At 35.9% G+C, this 22,027-nt stretch overlaps 1 protein-coding gene across 4 annotated transcripts in view; it reads left to right on the top strand.

The window, feature by feature from the left end:
• The window catches only part of NIPBL (NIPBL cohesin loading factor), a 159,418-nt gene that overhangs the window by 122,592 nt on the left and 14,799 nt on the right, over positions 1-22,027 (top strand). For all 4 annotated transcript variants that reach the window (XM_065661218.1, XM_065661216.1, XM_065661217.1 and 1 more), the window contains 18 exons: positions 1,443-1,674; positions 2,369-2,520; positions 3,652-3,732; positions 4,882-4,982; positions 6,724-6,862; positions 7,072-7,154; positions 11,005-11,137; positions 12,000-12,143; positions 12,902-12,991; positions 13,219-13,433; positions 13,533-13,635; positions 14,538-14,636; positions 14,731-14,877; positions 16,025-16,159; positions 17,484-17,582; positions 18,721-18,774; positions 20,023-20,131; positions 20,703-20,839. In XM_065661218.1, the coding sequence (XP_065517290.1) occupies positions 1,443-1,674; positions 2,369-2,520; positions 3,652-3,732; positions 4,882-4,982; positions 6,724-6,862; positions 7,072-7,154; positions 11,005-11,137; positions 12,000-12,143; positions 12,902-12,991; positions 13,219-13,433; positions 13,533-13,635; positions 14,538-14,636; positions 14,731-14,877; positions 16,025-16,159; positions 17,484-17,582; positions 18,721-18,774; positions 20,023-20,131; positions 20,703-20,839 (2,253 nt within the window). The remainder of the gene's footprint in view (positions 1-1,442; positions 1,675-2,368; positions 2,521-3,651; positions 3,733-4,881; positions 4,983-6,723; positions 6,863-7,071; positions 7,155-11,004; positions 11,138-11,999; positions 12,144-12,901; positions 12,992-13,218; positions 13,434-13,532; positions 13,636-14,537; positions 14,637-14,730; positions 14,878-16,024; positions 16,160-17,483; positions 17,583-18,720; positions 18,775-20,022; positions 20,132-20,702; positions 20,840-22,027) is intronic.

Genomic DNA, 22,027 nt, shown 5'->3' with positions numbered 1-22,027 from the left:
ATTTGTGTCTAAATACTTTCATGTAGATAGTTTGTAGGGGTTTCAAAGTTTCGTTATTTGCTTCTGAATGTCTTTAGCAATATGAAAAATAAGTGAAAAGAAAAAAAAAAGGTGGTTTGCCTGCTCTATTTCACTGTCATTAAGTCCTTATGCAAATGGCTTTAGTGGTAATTTTTTTAGCTTTTTATACCAAAACTCAAGATTATTAAGCAGTGAATTAAATTGTCCAGCTATTGCAATTCAGAGACAAAGCTTTGATTAGAAAAAAAAGCAGTCTTTAGCCAAAAAAGTTTTAGATTTTTCTTCAAATGTATTGAAGATGATTCAAATCATTATGGCAAAGAAAACCTCTACTAAGGATTAAGCTTACTTTAGTGAAGATATCCTACCTCCATGTGAAGATATTTTCCAGAGGCAGTAGTGCACTTGTGTATTCTTCCAGTTTCCAAAATTAATGAAGGGGAAAAAAAAAAAGAAATTATTTAAAACTACTTGGAGTTTTGGGTTTTTTTTAAGCCACATTTGGGTAAGGACAAATGACTTAAAACCAATCTATGCAAGAAATTTATGGGGATCTCCTGATTTTCAGATTTCTGTTTATTTTACAAATATTATATTTATAATGCACTGTGATACTGTTTTATATTCTCTTACTACAAAGGGAAAAAAGTTGATATGGTTTCACCAAGCTCTTATTTTTACAAGGAAAGCCAGCGGTTTTGAACTATAGTGTCAGACAGGCAAGAAAGGCTGTTTTTCTCTGTGGGTTATATCTGCACCAGAGAAGCTATGAAAATTTCTACCTAGTTTTGCTATAAATAATGTTTTTACAATATTTAACTACTGCTGGGTGGTCATAATTAACTTCATGTGTATTTGGTCTTGTAACTTGGACAAACAGTAATACAGAGATTCTGTTCCCTGTGCTATATATAAATGGACATAGTTGATAAAAAATGTTTTAAAACCATTGATAGGGTGGCCAGTGAGGCAGAGAAGGTTGTGTACTTAGGAGTTTTGTGTAACTTGTAACAGTCTTTTTGGGTAAGAATTCCCTCTAGTGGCAAAAATTAGACTGATCAAAGCAGTACCTGGTGTGCACAGGCCACTGAGGAAAACTCTGGACGAATGAGTTTAGATTTTGCTTAAGGTACAGCAGTCTTCCTCTGTAGTGGGAAGTTCCAAATGATATACAGAAAACTTTGTGTTCTAGCAGAAAAACACAGTGAGGTTTTTAAAGACTTGTAGCTTACTACAGGCATATTGCTGGTAATACAAACATTACTTGATTTCTAAAACAAACTGGTTTTGTATCCAAAAGGAAGTAAAATATTTTATACATGCATGTATGTAAGTATATTAATTTAACGTTACTATCTTTTACTTGGTGAGTATGAAAATTTTACTTCTTCACGTTATCCCGTTTTTCCTGCCTGTTACAGAACAATGACACTGAAGATGAGGAGAGATTATGGAGAGATCTTATTATGGAAAGAGTGACAAAATCTGCTGATGCTTGTCTTACTGCTATCAATATTATGACATCACCAAATATGCCTAAAGCTGTATATATTGAGGACGTGATAGAAAGAGTTATTCAATACACAAAATTTCATTTGCAGAACACACTCTATCCTCAGTATGATCCTGTTTATAGAGTGGATCCTCATGGTGGTTAGTATGCTAAGAAATTTTTTCAAATCTTTCAACATTAAAAAATACCAAAACACATCTACTGTATGATGATGGAGTGATATGACTTTCTGGAATAAGATTTTTATATGCAACTCTTATACTGATAGTTCTTCCATATCATATACAGCAGTGTGAATTAATGCATTGTGTTAGTGTGAGGATGATGAAGTATGGAGTAAAAAAAACAATGAATTAAATGTGTCCTGTGAATAACTTAACTCATACAAATCTTGTTTTACTCTAATAATGTCAGTGTAACTGAAGTATTTAGACTAAGGCATTTAGAAGTTTTTGTGAAGTTCAACTTCTGTGTATATGTAGGAATGATTCATTTTGTAGACATTATCTCTGTGTATATAATGATTTATTTCAGTGAAACCTATTTAGCATTTAACGTTTTGTGGTCATGTACGTACCTTTAGATTCAGATATCCAACTGCAAGAACCTTTTCAAAAACCTTGGACCCAGAATTTAGAGCAATTATGAAAAATCATTATTGTGAAATTCTTACTTTCCAGCTGATGCTACTAAATAATTTTTCTTTTGTGAGCAATCGCTCTTGCAAAGGCTGTAGTTATCCAGTTTTTTGAGGGCACTTTTTAGAAAGATCATATTCCTTGTATTTCATATGAAACGCTGAAAAAACTAATAAAGATATTTTTTGTTTTCTAGGTGGTGTTTTAAGCTCAAAAGCAAAACGTGCCAAGTGTTCCACCCACAAGCAAAGAGTTATAGTGATGTTGTATAACAAAGTTTGCGATATTGTCAGCAGCTTGTCAGAGTTGCTAGAGATACAGCTTCTTACTGATACGACTATTCTTCAGGTAAGCTTTATCAGAAAAATTCTGTCTGAGAATGTTTGGGTTTTATTTTCCCAGAGAGAATATGAAGAATGATTGTCTCAGTGACACAAAGTATGAACTCAGTATAAACATTCAAATTACTGCCATCAGAGTGACTAGTTTGTTGTGTAGTAAATAATCTGCAAGAGAGAGCATTTAATGTTCAGATCTTTAATGCCTTTTCTTGTACACTTAAGTAAAGTTTAACCTGATTGTATTAAAATGTAAAATTATAGAATCATTTAGGTTGGAAAAGACCTTTAAGATCAATATTAACCCAACACTGCCAAGTCCCCTGCTAAACTATATCCCAAAGCACCACATCTATATATCTATATAACAAATCACCAAGTTAAAGCATATAAATCACCATTATGCTTTAACTTGGTGATTTATAATTTCAGCACTGTTAACTGTAAGATAAAATAACTTAGTTTTTATAGATATTTTTGGTGAGAGGCTTGTGTGGTGTTAATGTTTTCCATCTCTTCTGATTACTGATAATATTTTTTGTATTTAAAGTTAATAGTTATGTGTGCAATTGAATTATGTCATACATAGAACGGAATCATAGAATCACTTAGATTGGAAAAGACCCTTAAGATCATCAAGTCCAACCATTAACCTAACACTGCAAAGTCCACTACTAAACCATGTCCCTAAGTGCCACATCTGCACGTCTTTCACGTATCTCCAGGGATGGTGACTCCACCGCTTCCCTGGGCAGCCTGTTCCAATGCTTGACAATCCTTTCCATGAAGAAGTTTTTCCTAATGTCAAATCTAAACCTCAGCTGGCATGAATTGAGGCCATTTCCTTTTGTCCTATCACTTGTTTCTTGGGAGAAGAGACTGACCCCCACCTTGCTACCACCTCCTTCCAGGTAGTTGTAGAGAGTTATGAAGTATCCCTGGGCCTTCTTGTCTCCAGGCTAAACAACCCCAGTTCCATCAACTCATCAGACTTGTGCTCTAATATCCTTTTATAACTTTACTTGAAAGTAATGCAACTTGCTGACTACTTTACATGCTGGATGAATAACCTGCTTGTGAAACTGCATAAATACAACTTCCTTAGTCAGATATGTTTACAGCAATTTATTTCCATTGATAGGTATCATCTATGGGAATAACACCTTTCTTTGTTGAAAATGTCAGTGAACTACAGTTATGTGCCATCAAGTTAGTGACAGCAGTAAGTACTTTTTAATTTGTATTTTCACGTTCCTGCACTACTGAGAGTTATTAGGGCATTTACATGGGCTTTATTTTCTGTCTGGTAGAGAATTTGAGATTAGAACTAATGTTGTTCTTGAATGTTTTTTACAGTTTAATATCACTACCTAGAACAGTATTAAGTCTGCCTGAGCTGCCCCTGTTTGCAGAGTACTCTATAGGAAGGAACTTCTTAGTTTTGATTGTGTCATTTAAAGTCTAAACGCAAGCCCTTTCCTCTTACCTGTCCGTTTTTGTCTTAAAGAATCTTAGCAATGTGGTTTTCCTTATTTCCTATGTTAAGATGTTTAATTATTCAATGGAATAAAGCATAGAACTGGTAGGGTACCCCTGTGTAATAGAATCAGTTTATTTACTCATATGTGGAAATAGCCATCTATGTGAAAAATTCACAGGCAGATGAAATACTATTTCTGGAAGAATTCATCACAACACAGATGTGCTTCTTAAAATGGGAGTTTTCCATCTTTGTATGGATGATATACTCCATTATTCTGCCTAAACAAAAGGAGAGGAAAAGTCTACTATCCTGTCCTTGTAAATTGAAATAATATGTCACTTCAGGGAAACATTAAAGCTTAGGATATGAAGTAAAACTTGTTTCTCAAATGTGCTCTCCAACACTACATGTGTTTAAGTAATTTATGTTACCACAGAGTTTTGCTCTGGACAGGAGTCTGAAAGCTTAGTATTACACTGTTTGACTTTCCTGTACAGTGGATTTTACCACTGACAACAATTCTGAAAAAAATACAATATTTTTGAGAGCTGTCACACATTAATGTTATATGATTATTTTTAAAAATCTAGATTTGAAAAAAATTTAATGAAATGCTTGTTTTGAGAAAACAAAATAATGCCTTAAAAAAAAGGTATGCATTAATTATAGTTCGTTCAAGCATCATGTAAAATGTATGTTTCTACATATATTTTTTAAACTTATTTAAGAAATATTTAAGAATACATTTTTAAATGTATTTAGATGTATTTTTAGATGTATAATTTTTCAAATGTATTTGAAGAATTTTTTAAATGTATTTATATTTAATGTATTACACAAATGTATTTTGTGTAATAATTTTCTAACAATCCTGTAACTATTAAATAGGTGTTCTCCAGATATGAAAAACATAGGCAGCTAATACTAGAAGAAATTTTCACTTCCCTTGCAAGACTACCAACTAGCAAGAGGAGTCTGAGAAACTTCAGGTAATTTCTGACATAGGTTAATAACTTGCAGACAGCAACATTTACAGTTTTGTAGATACAGGATTATCAGATTCAAGATTAACAGCTTTAAAAATCTGTGATTCCACAAGCTGTATTTTATTACAAGTTGGTATTTCAAAAAAAAAAAACCCACAAAGAGCACAGAATTGCCTGATAGATGTGTTGTAATAATCACTGTTCCTTATGCCATCATGTTTGTGCCTGCTTACGAAAATAATATCTTACTGTTTGTCTAAGGATGTAAATGACTGTAATGTTAGTGTGCATTCAGAGTTCTTTTGTTAAAAAGTGCCTTGGTTCTGTTTGTATGAAGTTATAGAGCACTCTTTCAAGGATGAAAATCAGTCTTGTATCTCTTCTAATGAATTTCATTTAGCAACTACTCTCCTCACTGTAACTGTATTTTAAGCACTTCCACTGGATTTCAGTCTATCTTCAGAATAATAGTATAGGTTCAGGTTCAGTCTGAGAGATGGGTTGACCTGAACTAGATTTCAGTTGAAATTTAGGTTGAGACACTTGAAATTATTCTAAAACTTTTGGATTTGGTGTTGATTTTGCTCCTTGCTTGCATACATTTTGCCCTCAAGACACACAAATAGTCAGTTAAATGTTTTGTCCAATGCCAGGTGGATGAAAAAGAAATATATGGAAAAAAAAAATACATGAAAACTTTGAAGTTGAATTCAGTGACCCTGCCATTAACTTAAGTGCTTGTTCCTAGTATTTCCTGTTGCTTTGGTTATAGATATCAGAGAGACTAGCAAATGGGAGGGTGGTAAGAATAGGAGCATAAATGGTAGGTATACATTCTTTGAATTAGGATTTGTACCAGAAGGAAATCACTATCTCAGGGCCACAGTGACTGCACTCTTCATCTGCGGAGTCTTAAGCCTGGTTTGTTAAAGGGCATTCTCTAACTGGCTATAGACATGAAGGGTACAACATACACAAAATCTGATCTGATAGAAGTTTTTCTATGTAAAGGTAGTTAAAGATAACTTCATAAAGATAATTACAATCTGTGTTGTGCCCAGTGGGTAATTTGATAATCTGGAGAGAAATATGTCAGGGATTATCAACTTTCCATGTTATTAAGGGTAGCAGTAGATGGTGTTCATGTGTATAAGGGTAGTGAATGTCATACTGTTTCTCAAGGGAGAAACGTGGACTCTCCCAGAAGTCAGTCCACATCATGGTCACTATTTTCTGTTGTTGCACATTTCATATGCCTTAAATAATATATAATAAATATAATATATAATAATATATGTAATTTATATTAATGAAATAGAAGAAAAAATACATTGTTAAGGGAGCAGTTTGGGGAGGTTTTTTGGTGTTATGTTGGAAATTGATATGGCCTTATGCGTTATAATTCTATTAGCGCCTTAGCATGTAGGTGTTTGGTTTATTAAATATTCCTGTGGAATTTTCTGCTGCTAAGCTTCACAGACACTCTGATAGCCCATCCTGAGGCTATGTCAGTTCATCTCTTCTGCCTGAAAAGAAACTTTCTAATTTGTTTTAACCATAAGAGAGAAACAAATTACTAGATAAATGTCTGTAACACAGATTTCTAGCTGTGGTAATAATTTCCCGAAGATACTATTTAGGATCAAGAAGTTTTACTTTTTTGGGTTGGGGTTTTTTTTTTGTTTGTTTTGGGTTTTTGGTTGTTTTTAGTTTTAGTGTTAATGCTGTCTTTTCCTATTAACAGGTTAAACAGCAGTGACACCGATGGAGAGCCTATGTATATTCAGATGGTAACAGCGCTAGTTCTGCAGCTTATTCAGTGTGTGGTGCACTTACCATCAGCAGAAAAAGATTCTAACTCAGAGGAAGAATCAAACAAGAAAGTAAGATATTTTAATCTTTTTTATTTTTTTTTTTTTTGGTGCAGGAATGGCGGTGTGTTTGTAGGTATAATACTTTACTATGGTGCTTTGGTAATCAGGTATTATAAATTCATATCTACTGTAATTTTTTTGTGTATTAGAAATGCTAATCTGGAATCATATTTCTATATATGCTAAAATAATAGACAAATATGTCTTGCTATTCTTAGGTGGATCAAGATGTGCTTATTACTAATTCATATGAAACAGCCATGAGAACAGCACAAAACTTCCTTTCTATTTTCCTTAAAAAGTAAGTAATGTTGCATTTTCTAGTGTACTGATGGAACCAACTCCAAGTAAAGTTTGTCATACCTTAACACAAACCTAACTACTTTACAGTGATAAATAGAATCATAGAATCATAGGATCATAGAATAGTTAGGGTTGGAAAGGACCTCAAGATCATCTAGTTCCAACCACCTTGACATGGGCAGGGACACCTCACACTAAAGCATGTCACCCAAGGCTCTGTCCAACCTGGCCTTGAACACCGCCAGGGGTGGAGCATTCACAACTTCCCTGGGCAAACCATTACAGTGCCTCACCACCCTCACAGGAAAGAACTTTTGCCTTATATCCAGTCTAAACTTCTCCTGTTCTAAGTTTTAACCCATTACCCCTTGTCTTATCACTACAGTCCCTAATGAAGAATTCCTGCCCAGCATCCTTATAGGCTCCCTTCAGATACTGAAGGCTGCTCAGAGGTCTCCAAGCAGCCTTCTGTTCTCCAGGAACAGCCCCAATTTTCTCAGCCAGTCTTCATACGGGAGGTGCTCCAGTCCCCTGATCATCCTCGTGGCCCTCCTCTGGATTTGTTCCAGCAGTTCCATGTCCTTTTTATGTTAGGCACCAGAACTGCACACAGTACTCCAAGTGAGGTCTCACGAGAGCAGAGTAGAGGGGCAGGATCCCCTCCTTCGACCTGCTGGTCACGCTCCTTTTGATGCAGTCCAGGATACAGTTGGCTTTCTGGGCTGCGAGCGCACACTGAAGCCGGCTCATGTTCGGTTTCTCATCAACCAGCACCCCCAAGTCCTTCTCTGCAGGGCTGCTCTGAATCTCTTCTTTGCCCAACCTGTAGCTGTGCCTGGGATTGGTCCGATCCAGGTATAGGACCTTGCACTAGGCATGGTTAAACTTCATGAGGTTGGCATCAGCCCACCTCACAAGCGTGTCAAGGTCCCTCTGGATGGCATTCCTTCCATCCAGTGTATCAACCGAAACACACAGCTTGGTGTCATTAGCACACTTGCTGAGGGCACGCTCAATCTCACTGTCCATGTCACCAACAAAGATGTTCAACGAGACCGGTCCCAACACCTATCCCTGAGGGACACCACTCGTTACTGGACTCCAGCTGGACATTGAGCCATTGACCACAACTCTCCGTGCAGCCATCCAGCCGGTTCTGTATCCACCCAGTGGTCCACCTATCAGATTGATGTCTCTCCAATTTAGAGACAAGGATGTAATGTGGGACTGTGTTGAATACTTTGCACAGTTCCAGCTAGATGACATCAGCTACTATACTCCTGTCCATCAGTTTCATAGCCCCATCATAGAAGACCACCAAATTGGTCTGGCAGGATTTCCTCTTAGTGAAGCCATGCTGGCTGTCAGCAACCAGCTTGCTGTTTTGCATGTGCCTTAGCATGCCTTCCAGGAGAATCTGCTCCAAGATTTTGCCAGGCACGGAGGTGAAACTGCCTGCTCTATAGTTCCCTGAGTCATCCATCCTACAGTGGGCCAAATGTCTTAAGTCTCACTATCTCTTTGTCTGCCTGCCAAGACTTGTTTGATGTGCTCAGAACATTTGCCAGTGAAGACGAAGGCAAAGAAGTCATTAAGAACCTCAGTCTTCTCCAAATCCAGGGTAGCCAGTTCTCCTGATAGCTCCCGGAGATTGCCCATGTTGTCCCTAGGTCTGTGTTTTATTCGCAATGTACCTATAGAATCCCCTCCTGTTATCTTTCACATCCCTAGCCAAGTTTAATTCTAACTGGGCATTAGCTTTCCTAACCTGGTCCCTAGCTTCCCAGACAACATCCCTGAATTCTTCCCTGGCTGCCTGTCTTTGCTTCCACCTTTTATAAGCCTCTTTTTTTCTTCTGAGTTTCCTCAGCAGCTCCTTATCCATGCAAGGAGGTTTCCTCGCCCTCCTGCTGCACTTCCTGAGCTTGTAGCAGCTGACCATTGAATATCAGCCAACCATCTTGGGCCCCCCTGCCCTCTAGGGCTGTATCCCATGGAACCTTGCTAAGTAGGTTCCTGAAGAGGCCAGAGTCTGCTCTCTTGAAGTCCATGGGTACACTCTTCTCACTGTCCTGAGGATCTCGAACTCTACCATCTCATGATTGCTACAACCATGGCTGCCCTGGAGCATCACATTTCCAACCAGCTCTTCCCTGTTGGTGAGCACAAGGTCAAGCATGGTGCCTCTCTTTATCGGCTCCTCTATTACTTGCAGAAAGAAGTTGTCTTTCACACAATCGAGGAACCTCCTGGATTGCTTGTGCCGGTCCGTACTGTCCCTCCAACAGATATCAGGGTGGTTGAAGTCCCCCATGAGGGCAAGTACCTGTGAGCTTGAGGCTGTTCCTATCTGTCTATAGAGAGCTTCATCCACAGAGTTCTCTTCGTCAGGTTGTCTGTAACAGATCCCCACAGTAATGCCTCCCATTGCTCTTCTCCTTTTAACCCTGACCCACAAACTCTCTGTTAACTGATCACCTGTCCCCAGACAGAGTTCCATACTCTCCAGTCTATCACTGACATAAATAGGAACTGGCCCTCCCCATTTGCTGGGCCTGTCTTTTCTGAAGAGCCTGTAACCTTCCATTCCAACACTCCAGTCATAGGAGCCATCCCACCATGTTTCTGTGATACCTGTTATATCATATCCCCATAGATGTGTACACATCTCTAATTCCTCTTGTTAAAAATACCTACTTATAAAGTTATATATCTATCAATATACTGTATAGAACTCTCGGAGGCCTGCCCTTGGAGAGATACCTGTCTGGACAAAAATATTTATGGAACAGAAATTCTTTAGAGTTCTTTATACATTTAAGAATATTGTTTGATAGTTCATGTAGGATCCCTTTATTAGGGGCCTGTTACTCATCTGAAGCATGGAAGAGAAGGCCAAAGAAATATTGAAGTGGTGAAACCGTCTTCATTCAGTCATCAGAATGACAAAGATACAAAAACCCCTAAAAATTACTTTCATTTAGCTAAAGTTAGGAATGTCAGTAGTAGTTCAGAGGGGATTAAAAGAAAACATAATATGCCTGAGTAACTGATGGATTTCTAAGAATAAGTTCTGAGGGTTTTTTTGTGTTAATTTCCACTTTTGAGCTGAAAGGCTATTTAATAGCCATCTAGTAGTCTCTCTGCATAGTTCTGGTATCCTCTAAAGTTGGTAATGCCACATGTAAGTGAGACTCTATCAGGTATGTTATCTTTAGATTTTTTTTGCATTCTGATTTTAACCTTTGTGGAACAAAATACTGAGACATCTTATCACTGTCAGATACATTAGACCAAGCTTAAGGAATATAAACAGCCCATGCCAGCTTGATTTTCACAATTTTATATACATTGTCCTTTCAATTTAATGCAGACTTTAACTCAAAGCAATAAATAAAAAAATCTTGGGAACAAAATTCTACTATCATGAATTAGCGGCATTACTTGCAGTGCAACTTCCAGTGGTAACTTAATTATAGAATCATAGAATCATAGAATAGTTAGGGTTGGAAAGGACCTCAAGATCATCTAGTTCCAACCCCCCTGCCATGGACAGGGACACCTCACACTAAACCATCCCACACAAGGCTTTATCCAACCTGGCCTTGAACACCTCCGGGGATGGAGCACTCACAACCTCCCTGGGCAACCGATTCCAGTGTCTCACCACCCTAACAGGAAAGAATTATTTTTTCTTTGTAAATGAATAGAACACATTTCAGACACATTTCTTAGAATTGCAGAAAGCTGTTTTTCTAATTAAACTTAGGATTACTTTTGTTTACGTCAGAAAAAAAGGCTTAAATGGCTCTTAAATTCACTTACAGAATGCATTCGGTTTTAAACAGGTGTGGCAGTAAACAAGGGGAAGAAGATTACAGACCACTGTTTGAGAACTTCATTCAAGATCTTCTTTCCACAGTCAATAAACCAGAATGGCCAGCTGCAGAGTTGCTACTTAGCTTATTAGGAAGGCTGTTGGTAAGGAATTCTTGGTTTAAACTGTTATATAAATTTATTTCTTACTACAATGAAGACTCATTTCAGCTGAACTACAAGAATTCTTTCTGATTTTTGGCACACATACAGCATTTAAGGATTTTCTTATGTGTATCACTACTATTTAATACGTAAATAATAAAATTTGGGTTAGGGAATTGTTGATATGGAACTTGTTAAAAATCATATGTGTACAGTTCCTCATGGAAATCCACTTCCACTATTCCGTGACATTTTCAGCATGAAAATTGCCTCCGTATGGAGTCTAATAAGTGTAGGTATTCATTCGGAGTGAAGTCAGACTAATGGCTGTAATTATTCATGTTAAATGTCTTCTCTGGACTATACCTTTAAGCACAGAACCTTAAAACAAGTAAGTAATTAGGGGTTTACCAGTAATAGCATTTAATTAGAGAATGTGAATGTTTTTGTCGGCATGTTCCCTGAGAGTTGTTCTTCAGTATGATGTGTTTCTTGGAAAATATTTTATGGTCCTGTTCTTGATGAAATGTAGCTTTCTTCATACTTTTATGAATAATTAGGCAATTGGATTATGGTGCTTAAGATCAATGCTATTACATGTTGTCCATTTTATTTATGAAAATGCATATTAAAAAAAACACAAAACTAACAAGCATATTTGAAGAGAGACAGTACTAACAGGCGTATTTGAAGGAAAAGAGTAAAGTAAAATGAACAGTTTATTTGTGATGTAATAGTAGATTACATAATTGTATGCAGCATAGGAGATAAGTGGAATTTTAATAAGGTCAAGCAATCTCTTCTGAGAAGAATCTCAGCTGCATAACTACTTGTTTTTAACAGTTTATTCTGGTTTTCTTAGGTTCACCAGTTCAGTAACAAATCTACAGAAATGGCATTAAGAGTAGCATCACTTGACTACCTTGGAACTGTAGCTGCAAGACTGAGGAAAGATGCAGTCACTAGCAAAATGGATCAAGGATCTATAGCAAGAATCCTTAAGCAGGTGTGTGAAAGATCCCGTGACAGATGGCGTGAGATTTATCCATTCAAAATCTTGAAAATTTTAAAGATGTTTGAAAAAGAGGCATTGTGGAAAATTAGTCTACATTGTTCATAATTCTGTATGAGATACATTCTACTTTTTTTTTAATGGGACTTGCATATTTTTTCATTAGGAGTGCATATTCATATTTGCATTTTTGCTAATGCTCTCCAACTTTGCAAGGGTGGCAACAATTATCAAAGCAGTGTATGAATTTGTGTGCTGTGGAGTACATAGTATGATGAGAAAACCTGAGATTCTGTGTGTCCTTTTAAAAATGTGGGCTTGTGTATTTCATATGGACGCTCTGTATTTTTTTCTGAGCTAACTGTTGTTCACTGTTTTGGAATTTAATATTGGTAAGTCAGCTAATGGTGACTTCTCTATTTTAAACCCTGTGTTAGTTTGCTCTGTGTGATTTCAGCCCTTCTTTTTCCTTCTGTGACAGGGTCTTCACACAAGATCATAGAATGAAAATCAATCAAATCAGTCTATTTTAAAAACAGTCTCTGCTCTTAAACTTTTTTAGACTTTAGAGCCACTGTCTAATTTGTTTCAGTCTCCATGCAGTTTATAAGTAATTGAAAAATTGTTAACGTTCTGCAATTATCAAAGCAACTGACTTCAGTGTATGTTATATGCGGATATGCAGATTTTCAGATTATAATTATCACTGTGCAGTAGTTTGTGTTATATCTCTCTCTCTCTCCTTCCAAAAGGTTTCAGGAGGAGAAGATGAAATTCAACAGCTGCAAAAGGCTTTACTAGATTATCTGGATGAGAACACAGAAACTGATGCATCATTAGTGGTAAATTTCAGCTTTCTGGTGTCAAGTGTATATGAAAACAGTTCTAGTAACATGTACTGAATGAAGTGATTTTCTAGTATGCATATTAGTGCTTTAATGAAATTGTCACCCTAACACATATACTGTTGATTATGTTTTCCAAAATATAGTTGATGCATTAGATTCACTTCATGTCATTATAAATCTGTTAATTTTCCTTTCCTCTGCATCCCTCTATATCTCTCTAGTTTTCTCGGAAGTTTTACGTAGCTCAGTGGTTCCGTGATACAACTATGGAGACAGAGAAAGCAATTAAATCTCAGAAGGATGAGGATTCATCTGAAGGAACTCATCATGCAAAAGATGTTGAGACCACAGGACAGATCATGCATAGAGCAGAAAGTCGCAAAAAGTTTCTTCGCAGCATCATTAAAACTGCTCCATCTCAGTTCAGTACATTAAAGTATGTTTCAGTACCATTTATTTCTTTATTAGCCGTGCATTTGATGTTGTAAATATTTTTTATATACATACTCTAATTAACAAATGGAATTTGTTGCAGGATGAATTCTGATACTGTGGACTATGAAGATGCATGTTTGATTGTTCGCTACTTGGCCTCTATGAGGCCGTTTGCCCAGAGCTTCGATATTTATTTAACACAGGTAAACTGTGCCAGAAGTCTTAGTACAGTGAAACACAGTTGGTTTCTGATTCAGAACACTTTTGTGGTAGTGTGCCATATCTGTTCATTGTTGAGCACAGGTATTTAATGGGCCATGATGACACCATGTTATTTCATGTTCAGTATTTCTGACATATGTAATTTTGTTTCCTTATCTTGCATGCATTTTGTATGTCTCTTGCATGCATTTTGTATGTCAAAGTGTACATGCATTATTTTATTTGCCCATCTGTGTATGGCAAAATCGTAATTATATGTATGCACTTTCACAGTTTCATGGCATTCTCGTTTGGTAATACTAACTCATGAAACTGAGCTTAATTTGATTAGAAAATACAAGCCAGCTTTATCAATTAGTTGCAATGCATGTTACTGTCACTTTGAAAGGTGTTGTTTGACCAGTGTAATTTCTTTCCTTTCTCTGGAAGGAGAATGCTAATATATTGGCATAATGACATGCAATACTGGTTTAGGTTGTGTTTCTTATATTGATCTACATACATTAAGAGCCGTTCTTAAAATTACAGTGCCTAAATCCAACTCTTCTGTTGAAAGAACTGTGGTGAAATCCACAAGTGAATGACAAAAGTAAATTTTAAAATGACAGCATGTAAGGTGAACATACAAAGCCTGTGTAAATCCCATTTGGACCAGTCTTACAGATGTAGCAAATGTTATAAATATCCACACTCAGTTATCAGTGCCATGTAACTTCATTTGCATGCATCTTTTTACCATCTGAGAAGATATTTTTGATTTTTAATAGACAGGTACTTGTATTTTACTTAAATTGTTTGCATGCTGTTTGGCTGCATTTTTGCGTGTTGCATTGTTTACTACCTTTGCAACACAGCTGAATTTTTGTTTTTGTTCTCTTCTTAGATTCTGCGTGTACTTGGTGAAAATGCAATTGCTGTTCGAACAAAAGCCATGAAGTGTTTGTCTGAGGTTGTTGCTGTAGACCCCAGTATTCTAGCCAGGGTAAAAAAAGGAAATACCCATTATACACATACATTCTTCTGTCATACTTCAAATCAGTCTTATTTTGAATCTGTGTTTCATTTGATCTTTTCAGCTGGATATGCAACGAGGTGTTCATGGCCGGTTAATGGATAACTCCACTAGTGTACGAGAAGCAGCTGTGGAGCTGCTTGGCAGATTTGTGCTCTGTCGTCCTCAGCTTGCTGAGCAGTATTATGACATGCTGATCGAAAGAATATTGGTATGGTGACTTGTGATATTAATGATAAGTGGCATGAAAAATTTGTTTTTAACTGATTTAGGGAATGATGATCCCAAGAGTGAATTATATCTTACTGTTTTAATGGGGAGCATCATGCGTTTAAGATCGGCCTTGGAAAATGTACTACTTTTTTCCAGTGAGGGTTTGTTATATCAAAAGGCACGCATACGTAGAAAGTTGTACCCCATCAGAGCCAGAAGTACATGCCTTTTGATTCCGTTATTAAGACATAAATTAGGTGAAATGAGGAATTTTGACACTTCTCTGAAGTCTGAGATACGGGTTATTGAGGGCAGTTCAGTAGTGTGATGAAGAAAGATCTACAGCACAGTAATCTAAAGACACCATTTGTAAACCAAAACAGAAAAAAAAAAAAAAAAAAACCCAACTAAAAATGCTTAGGCCCTCTATGCTATTTTTAGTGTTTTAAAAGGCTTCTTATTAGAGTTTTTGTATTAAAAGTTTGGTTGGTTTTTATTGTTGTTTTTTTCATCTGGGCATTCAGATTAAATACAGTGTCAGATGAAATACAGTGCTAATTTAACACTGGCTCTTAGCATCCATGTCAAGTTTTTGTCAAATACTACTCATTGTCTATAGTTACATGATAGAACATGTTCATGAAGGATTTTGGGGATAAGCAGCTTCATGTGCGTATGAGCTTTCATAAAGCAATTCATCTAACATTCAGATTCAACAGGTAATATGAAGTCAGTCTCCTTGTCTATTTCCTGTATCCAAAGACTTGAAGTCTTACAGTCCAGATCTACAAAAAATCTTGTGTGTTCCAACAAAGAAGCTAAAACATCATCACATCTAGCTTTTAAACTCTTGAATTAGGAAGTGGAACTGTACATTTACAACATCATGTGCTCTTAGATGGGAGGTTGTAAGTGGAGGACGGTAGCATTTCAGCATTCCGGGGACTCAACCTTTAAAATTGTTGCAAATAAAATGGTACAAGTTATTTATTTTATATAAATGCACTCCTGAATTTTTTAGCTTCCTTTTCTAAATAAATTTTGCAAGTCAAATTGGAAAATCTTCAAATATTAATTCATATAATACATAAGTTAATTTATATTTCTGATTTGTTTTCAATAGTGTAATGCTTTTATGTCCACAGGATACTGGTATCAGTGTCAGAAAAAGAGTCATAAAGATACTTAGAGATATCTGCATTGAACAACCAACATTTCCCAAAATTACAGAGATGTGTGTGAAAATGATTCGGAGAGTCAATGACGAAGAAGGCATTAAGGTAGAATAAAACATATCCTTCAGGATTTTAATTATTATTTTAGTGTTTCCATATTTTGACCGAAAGAAAGAAGTACGGCATTGCTCCTTTGTAATATTTATGATTTTTATTCAGTTGTGATTTTTTAGAGCAGATGTGTTAGCTTCCTGAAATGCTCTCTGATTTGTTTTTCTTTCTTTTCTGTCTTCTATTTTTTTTCAATTCTTGTTGACAAAAGATTTTAAGAAGTCATTTTCTGGAGGGTTTCATAAAATTGGCATATAAAACTTCTTTCTACAGACAAAATAAACTTTAAATCAATATTAGGACTTGATGTTGATATATGCCAGATTTGTTTTTATCCATCTGTGTTAATTTTGCATTAGCTCTGAATGTTCAAGTGAACTAGTTATTCCCCCCCTAAAATTGTACATAATCATATGTAGCTCTGTGCAATGTATATACAGAAGGCCAAAAAGCTAACTTGTGTTAAATCGTAAACCTTACAGTGACGGTTTTGTTTGATCTGGAAAAATAAGTTTAAAATTATTCAGTAATTAAGAACACAATTATAACAATTTTGATATCACATAGTAGGATTTTAAATCTGAAACTTTACAGCTACAGCATATTTTTTTGCCACTTGAGATATGTTAACATCAAGTGGCTTTCTAAGAAGACTGTTGAACAGCTGGATCCAAGCTGCTTCTGGGAAAGATGACCTTATTTTCTCTTCTCATTCCCCTTTCTAATATCATTAGAAAAAATTAAGTGTTGTCTTCAATGTATTTTTTATGTTTTCATGAATGAGGAGAGCTTTTTAGAACAATATGCCTCATAAATAATTAGGGAATAATTTTGTTCACTCCCATTCTGTTCCATTTTTTCCTCCATACAAAAACGTTGTAAGGGAACATACTTCCTATGCTAGGCTAAGACTTAACTTCTCTTTCCCCTCTTTTCACAGCTGTTTCAAAAATTCCTAAGTAACCTACTGTTGCTGCTAGTAATGCAGTACAAATCATAATCTTCTTATTATAATCAGCTTCTTAGGGTATTGTGTTGTCCTGCAGAATGCAGATTAATGCAGGAAGGTGGTAACTCTATTGTAACATCAGGTCCCAGTGATCATTTTGTGGAAATCTGTTTAGAGGTCGGTATAACTCCTCTAACAGTAGATGTGTGTCTGTTTCAGATAACATTTCCTACAACAGTCTCACTTAAGTTGAATAATTCCTTCTGAATGGCAGACATCGTCTGTTATATGAATGTAGTAGAAATAATACCTGTGTGCCAAGATAGGTTTGTTTATCCTTTTTCTTTTTTTTTTTTTTTCCCCTTTCAGAAATTAGTAAATGAGACATTCCAGAAGCTCTGGTTTACTCCAACTCCACACCATGACAAAGAAGCAATGACAAGGAAAATACTAAACATCACAGATGTGGTATGTTAAACAAATTTGAGTTAAGTTGTATGCAAAATTTGATTATGCTTTTAGTATCTTTGATATATGGTCTGTAGATTTTTAGAATATAGTAATTTGATTGTCAGATGGTTTTCTTTTCATATCTCCTGGTATTCAATGTATGCCAAAATTATTTATCCGATGGAACAGGCTGTAGGAAGCATTAAATGCTCACTGATCTGCTGGCAAGAATAACTGGAACCATGCTATATTCAGATTGTATAAAATACTTGCTTAGTTAAGGCACAGCAAATTTCTACTTTATTTAACGTTTTCCAGGAATTGCTAGTAGCAGTATATAGTTAAGCCTAAGTAAGACATCTCTTAAAAGAAAATTTTCTCCAAAAGCTAATAACTTTTTTTTTAAAGATTAATATGCTGTTCTAATGAAAACAGGGTTATGTTCTCACTCAGGGTAAATTAGTATCTGCATAATTGTATCTACTTTTTAGGAGCAGCAAATTAAATATCTCCAAAATAACAAAATCTGTTTCAAATAAAATGCTCTGATTTGCACTAAAAATGTGTTGTGTAAAAACCACTGTGCTGAGATGTTTTTTAATATTCATTACACGGAGATGTAAATACCAAATAAAAGTGTTCGCTTAATTACTCACAGTTACGGGTTTAAACCCGTAAATCGTGCTTTTCAGAAATCGTAGTCTAGTGTGCATTTTTCCAGACACTCTAGAGTACCTGTGAGCTGTTCCTGAGATACGATACCAATGAAGGCTTGGTTTGTTTAAATAAAAATGCACATGTACATGTATATACACATGTGTTCATTTCTGATGAATCAAGATTGTATGTGTTCTTTAATCTGTGCAAAATGTTCTATAGAACCAAAATTTGGCTTACGTTAGAGTCAGCAGTCTCCAATAGAATGTGTAGGCTTTGTGTTGTATGGAGTATAAATTCTGGAGTCACTTAAATGGTAAGGACTATTTTTCAAATGTAAAAGTTTCTGATCTCCAGAGATAAAAAATCATTATACTGAATGCATAGGAAAATATTACCTATGCATGTTTAATGGTCCTCTAAGATGACATCTGTACTGAAGTAATTTTTTCTCCTCTACCTTTTTAATTAACCAGTTTATTATCTAAAATACTTCTAGGTGGCAGCTTGTAGAGATACAGGGTATGATTGGTTTGAACAGCTTCTTCAAAACGTAAGTAATGAATTTTGAATATACAGTATGATCGTTGTTAGAATTTTAACATTTATTTTGGTACTAAAACACTTAGAAGGCAGACTACAAGAGCAGTCCTTTACAGTAGTCAAATTTAAATCATGCCCTTTAAACATCTGACCTTTTTTTCAGTCTTCATTGGTGCAGTTCTCTTTGTCTCTGTGACATGAGTTTCTGTCTTTCAGTATCATCTGTTTCAGAAATGCCTCACTACTTGATTTGGGGAGGATTTTGTTTGTTTTTTATTTCATAGTCACTTGAATGATCATAGAATGGTTGGGTTGGAAGTGAACTTAAAGATCATATAGTTGAACCCCACTGCCCTGCCCAGGGACATCTACCACTAGACCAGGGTACTAAAGCCCCGTCCAACCTGGCCTGGGACACTTCCATGAATGGGACATCCACCCACAACTTCTCTGGGCAACCTGTGCCGGTGTCTCACCTTCACAGTTAAGAACTTCCTCCTGATACCGTGTCTAAATCTCCCCTCTTTCAGTTTAAAGCCATTGCCCCTTGTCCTGTTATACAGGCCCGTGTAAAAAGTCCCTCTCCAGATTTCTTGTAGGCCCTGTGTAAGTATGCACTGGTTAATTTTCAAACTAAAAAACCTTGTTTGATCTTACTTTAGCCTGAAGTACTGTAAAATAGGTAGACAAGTAAACCAGAGCCTCCTAATGCCTACAATGAAAAGAAAAGCTATAGTATGGTCTCAGTCCTACGTAGATATTAAAGGATCTTCATGGACACAAATTCAGTACCCAAAGTCATATGGAAGAAGGCTAACTGATTAAAATGTTCATAAAACTATGTTTCATCTTTGTTTTACATTTTTGCTTGGTGTCAAAAAGATTATTTTTGAATTTGTTCTTTTTTTATCTAAGCTTTTTAAAAGCCTTGCTTACTGCTGGCAAGTATGACTACATTATTGTTTTCTGTATTACTTCATTAAACACAAAGTTAACTTTCATCCCAGTGCAAGAATCAATAGAATTTTTCTGGCTTTTTATTGCAATTAATTTTTCTTTAGTTGTCTTGCATTTTGGTTTGATTTTTTACTTCCCTTAGTTTTTTCATCACCATGTAACTTTTATGGAGAAGTTAAATAAATACTTTTGTAGTGTAAAATTCTTATGTTATCTGTGGTAATTGTTATAAAACTAGCATGCATCCAATGTAAATGAATGCTACCCTTAAAACTATATCACTTTGTTTCATCTTCTACAGCTGTTGAAGTCAGAAGAGGATGCCTCGTATAAACCTGTGAAGAAAGCCTGTACTCAACTTGTTGACAATTTGGTTGAGCACATTCTCAAATATGAGGAATCTTTATCAGGTAATATTATTTACCACCCAGTAGTTCAAATCCTTTGAATTTTATATGATAGTGTAAGAGTGGTTGCTCAAATTAGTATCACAAAAAATTACTGTTATAGAATTCCTGTTACAAAACTGATAGTAATGATTTTTCTCTTTAAAGTTCATTATGAACTTCTGAGCACTGTGTAGTAGTAAAGCTTCTCTAATTTTCACTAGCTAACTAGAAAAACAGAATAACTTCTTCAAGCTATTAGATCACTAAAACCAAAACAAAATATGTTAACTTTTATTTCCATTAGTATATTTCACAGTTGTAATAGGAACTATTGTGTGGACCAGTGTTCTGTGCACAGGAGTTTAAAAACTAGTGATATCTTTGAAGAACTTTTGGTTCTTTCTTAACATACTTTGCAATCTCATAAAAGCGTTGAAATATTTTGTTCTCTAATCTAATAGGAATATTCTGTATTGATCTTGAAAGAAATGTAATGAAAGAGTTAATTCAAATTATGCTTAGGGTGTATATTTTTCATTGCTAAAATATACTTTGACTTAATATCTTTTTTGTATTTTCTAATCTTTTGCAGATTCTGACAACAAAGGTGTGAATTCTGGTCGCTTGGTTGCTTGCATAACCACTTTGTTCTTATTCAGCAAAATCAGGCCCCAGCTAATGGTCAAACATGCCATGACCATGCAGCCATACCTGACCACTAAATGTAGTGTAAGTAGAGAAAATCAGTCTTTTTTTCCCCCAGATAATTAAGCATGGCTGTCTTATATACTTGATGCAATTGAAAGTAGGAAAAGAAAAGTTAAAATTGTGTTTTGATCTTACGGGCACCTTAGCTTCAGAAGATACTCGGTAATTTTGATGATCTCTGTAGCTTTTAAGCTGTTCCTCACCCTCTACCTCTACATTTTACAGCCAAATGAAACTGAAACCTGTGCTGCCTCTTTCCCTTGAGGACTTAAGACCCAGATTTTCACCTGTTACAAAATAATTTCTTTAAATTGTTTTGGTTTCTAGTCACAATCTTAGAAGTAATTAATATTTAACATGCAAGTGTTAAGACTAAAGGTACAGTTCCGTAAGACAGAGTGATCTAACATAGAGCAAATATATTGGAAGGAAGATGTCCTGCTCTGTCCTCTTCCATACTTCCTGTATCAGTTCTCTAGCTCTAATGTTTTTGTGTTCGCCTGTAAAACAGTTTAGCTTACAAAAATGATAGAAAACTAAAATGCTGAACCCTGTCCCCTGCAGTAAAATGGCCTCTGAAACATTGCAGCACTTTCTGCCTTACTGATTAGCATAGTTGGCTCAGTGAAGGTTCTGATGAACCCCTCATCTAGCAGAAGGAGCAGGGCAGAATCATGCAGCCCAGGGCAGGCTTGAGAATAATTGTTACCTGCTTAGATTGTAGGTATAGCCTGCCATTTTCCTCATTCATCCCTGGAGCTTTCTCTAGACAGACTTACTACAGACTTTCAGAGCTAATTTTGATCAAATAGCGTAGGAAAGGGTTTCTGATGATTTACTTGCTGCAACCCTTTTAGGGGTCTACAGTGGTTTTGTACTTGTACAGGTTGAGATCAGTTGTAAAATTGCCACTGGCACCTTGAATATGTTAAATAGCTTGATAGTAGAATTTGGGAATTATCCTGTCCTGACCAGTGGGCTAGATTTTTCAAAAAAGTCGGTTTCTAGCAGAATGTGCCTTTGACAGATAAATATTTTTCCATAGATTCCTCACGTACAATACATACAGAGTCATGATAATGCAAACCAGTAATTTTAATTGTATTTCCTACATCTGTGCGCATTATTATCTATTTTGCTTAAGGCACATTGAGTCATAACACAGCTTCATTTTATTGCTGACGCTCGCTTCCACGTGTTGTGCGTTAA

Source organism: Lathamus discolor, chromosome Z (genome assembly GCF_037157495.1).
Source record: "Lathamus discolor isolate bLatDis1 chromosome Z, bLatDis1.hap1, whole genome shotgun sequence".
Taxonomy (NCBI): Eukaryota; Metazoa; Chordata; class Aves; order Psittaciformes; family Psittacidae; genus Lathamus; species Lathamus discolor.
Note: the sequence above shows the minus strand (reverse complement) of the source record. Positions and strands in the feature narration are given on the sequence as shown.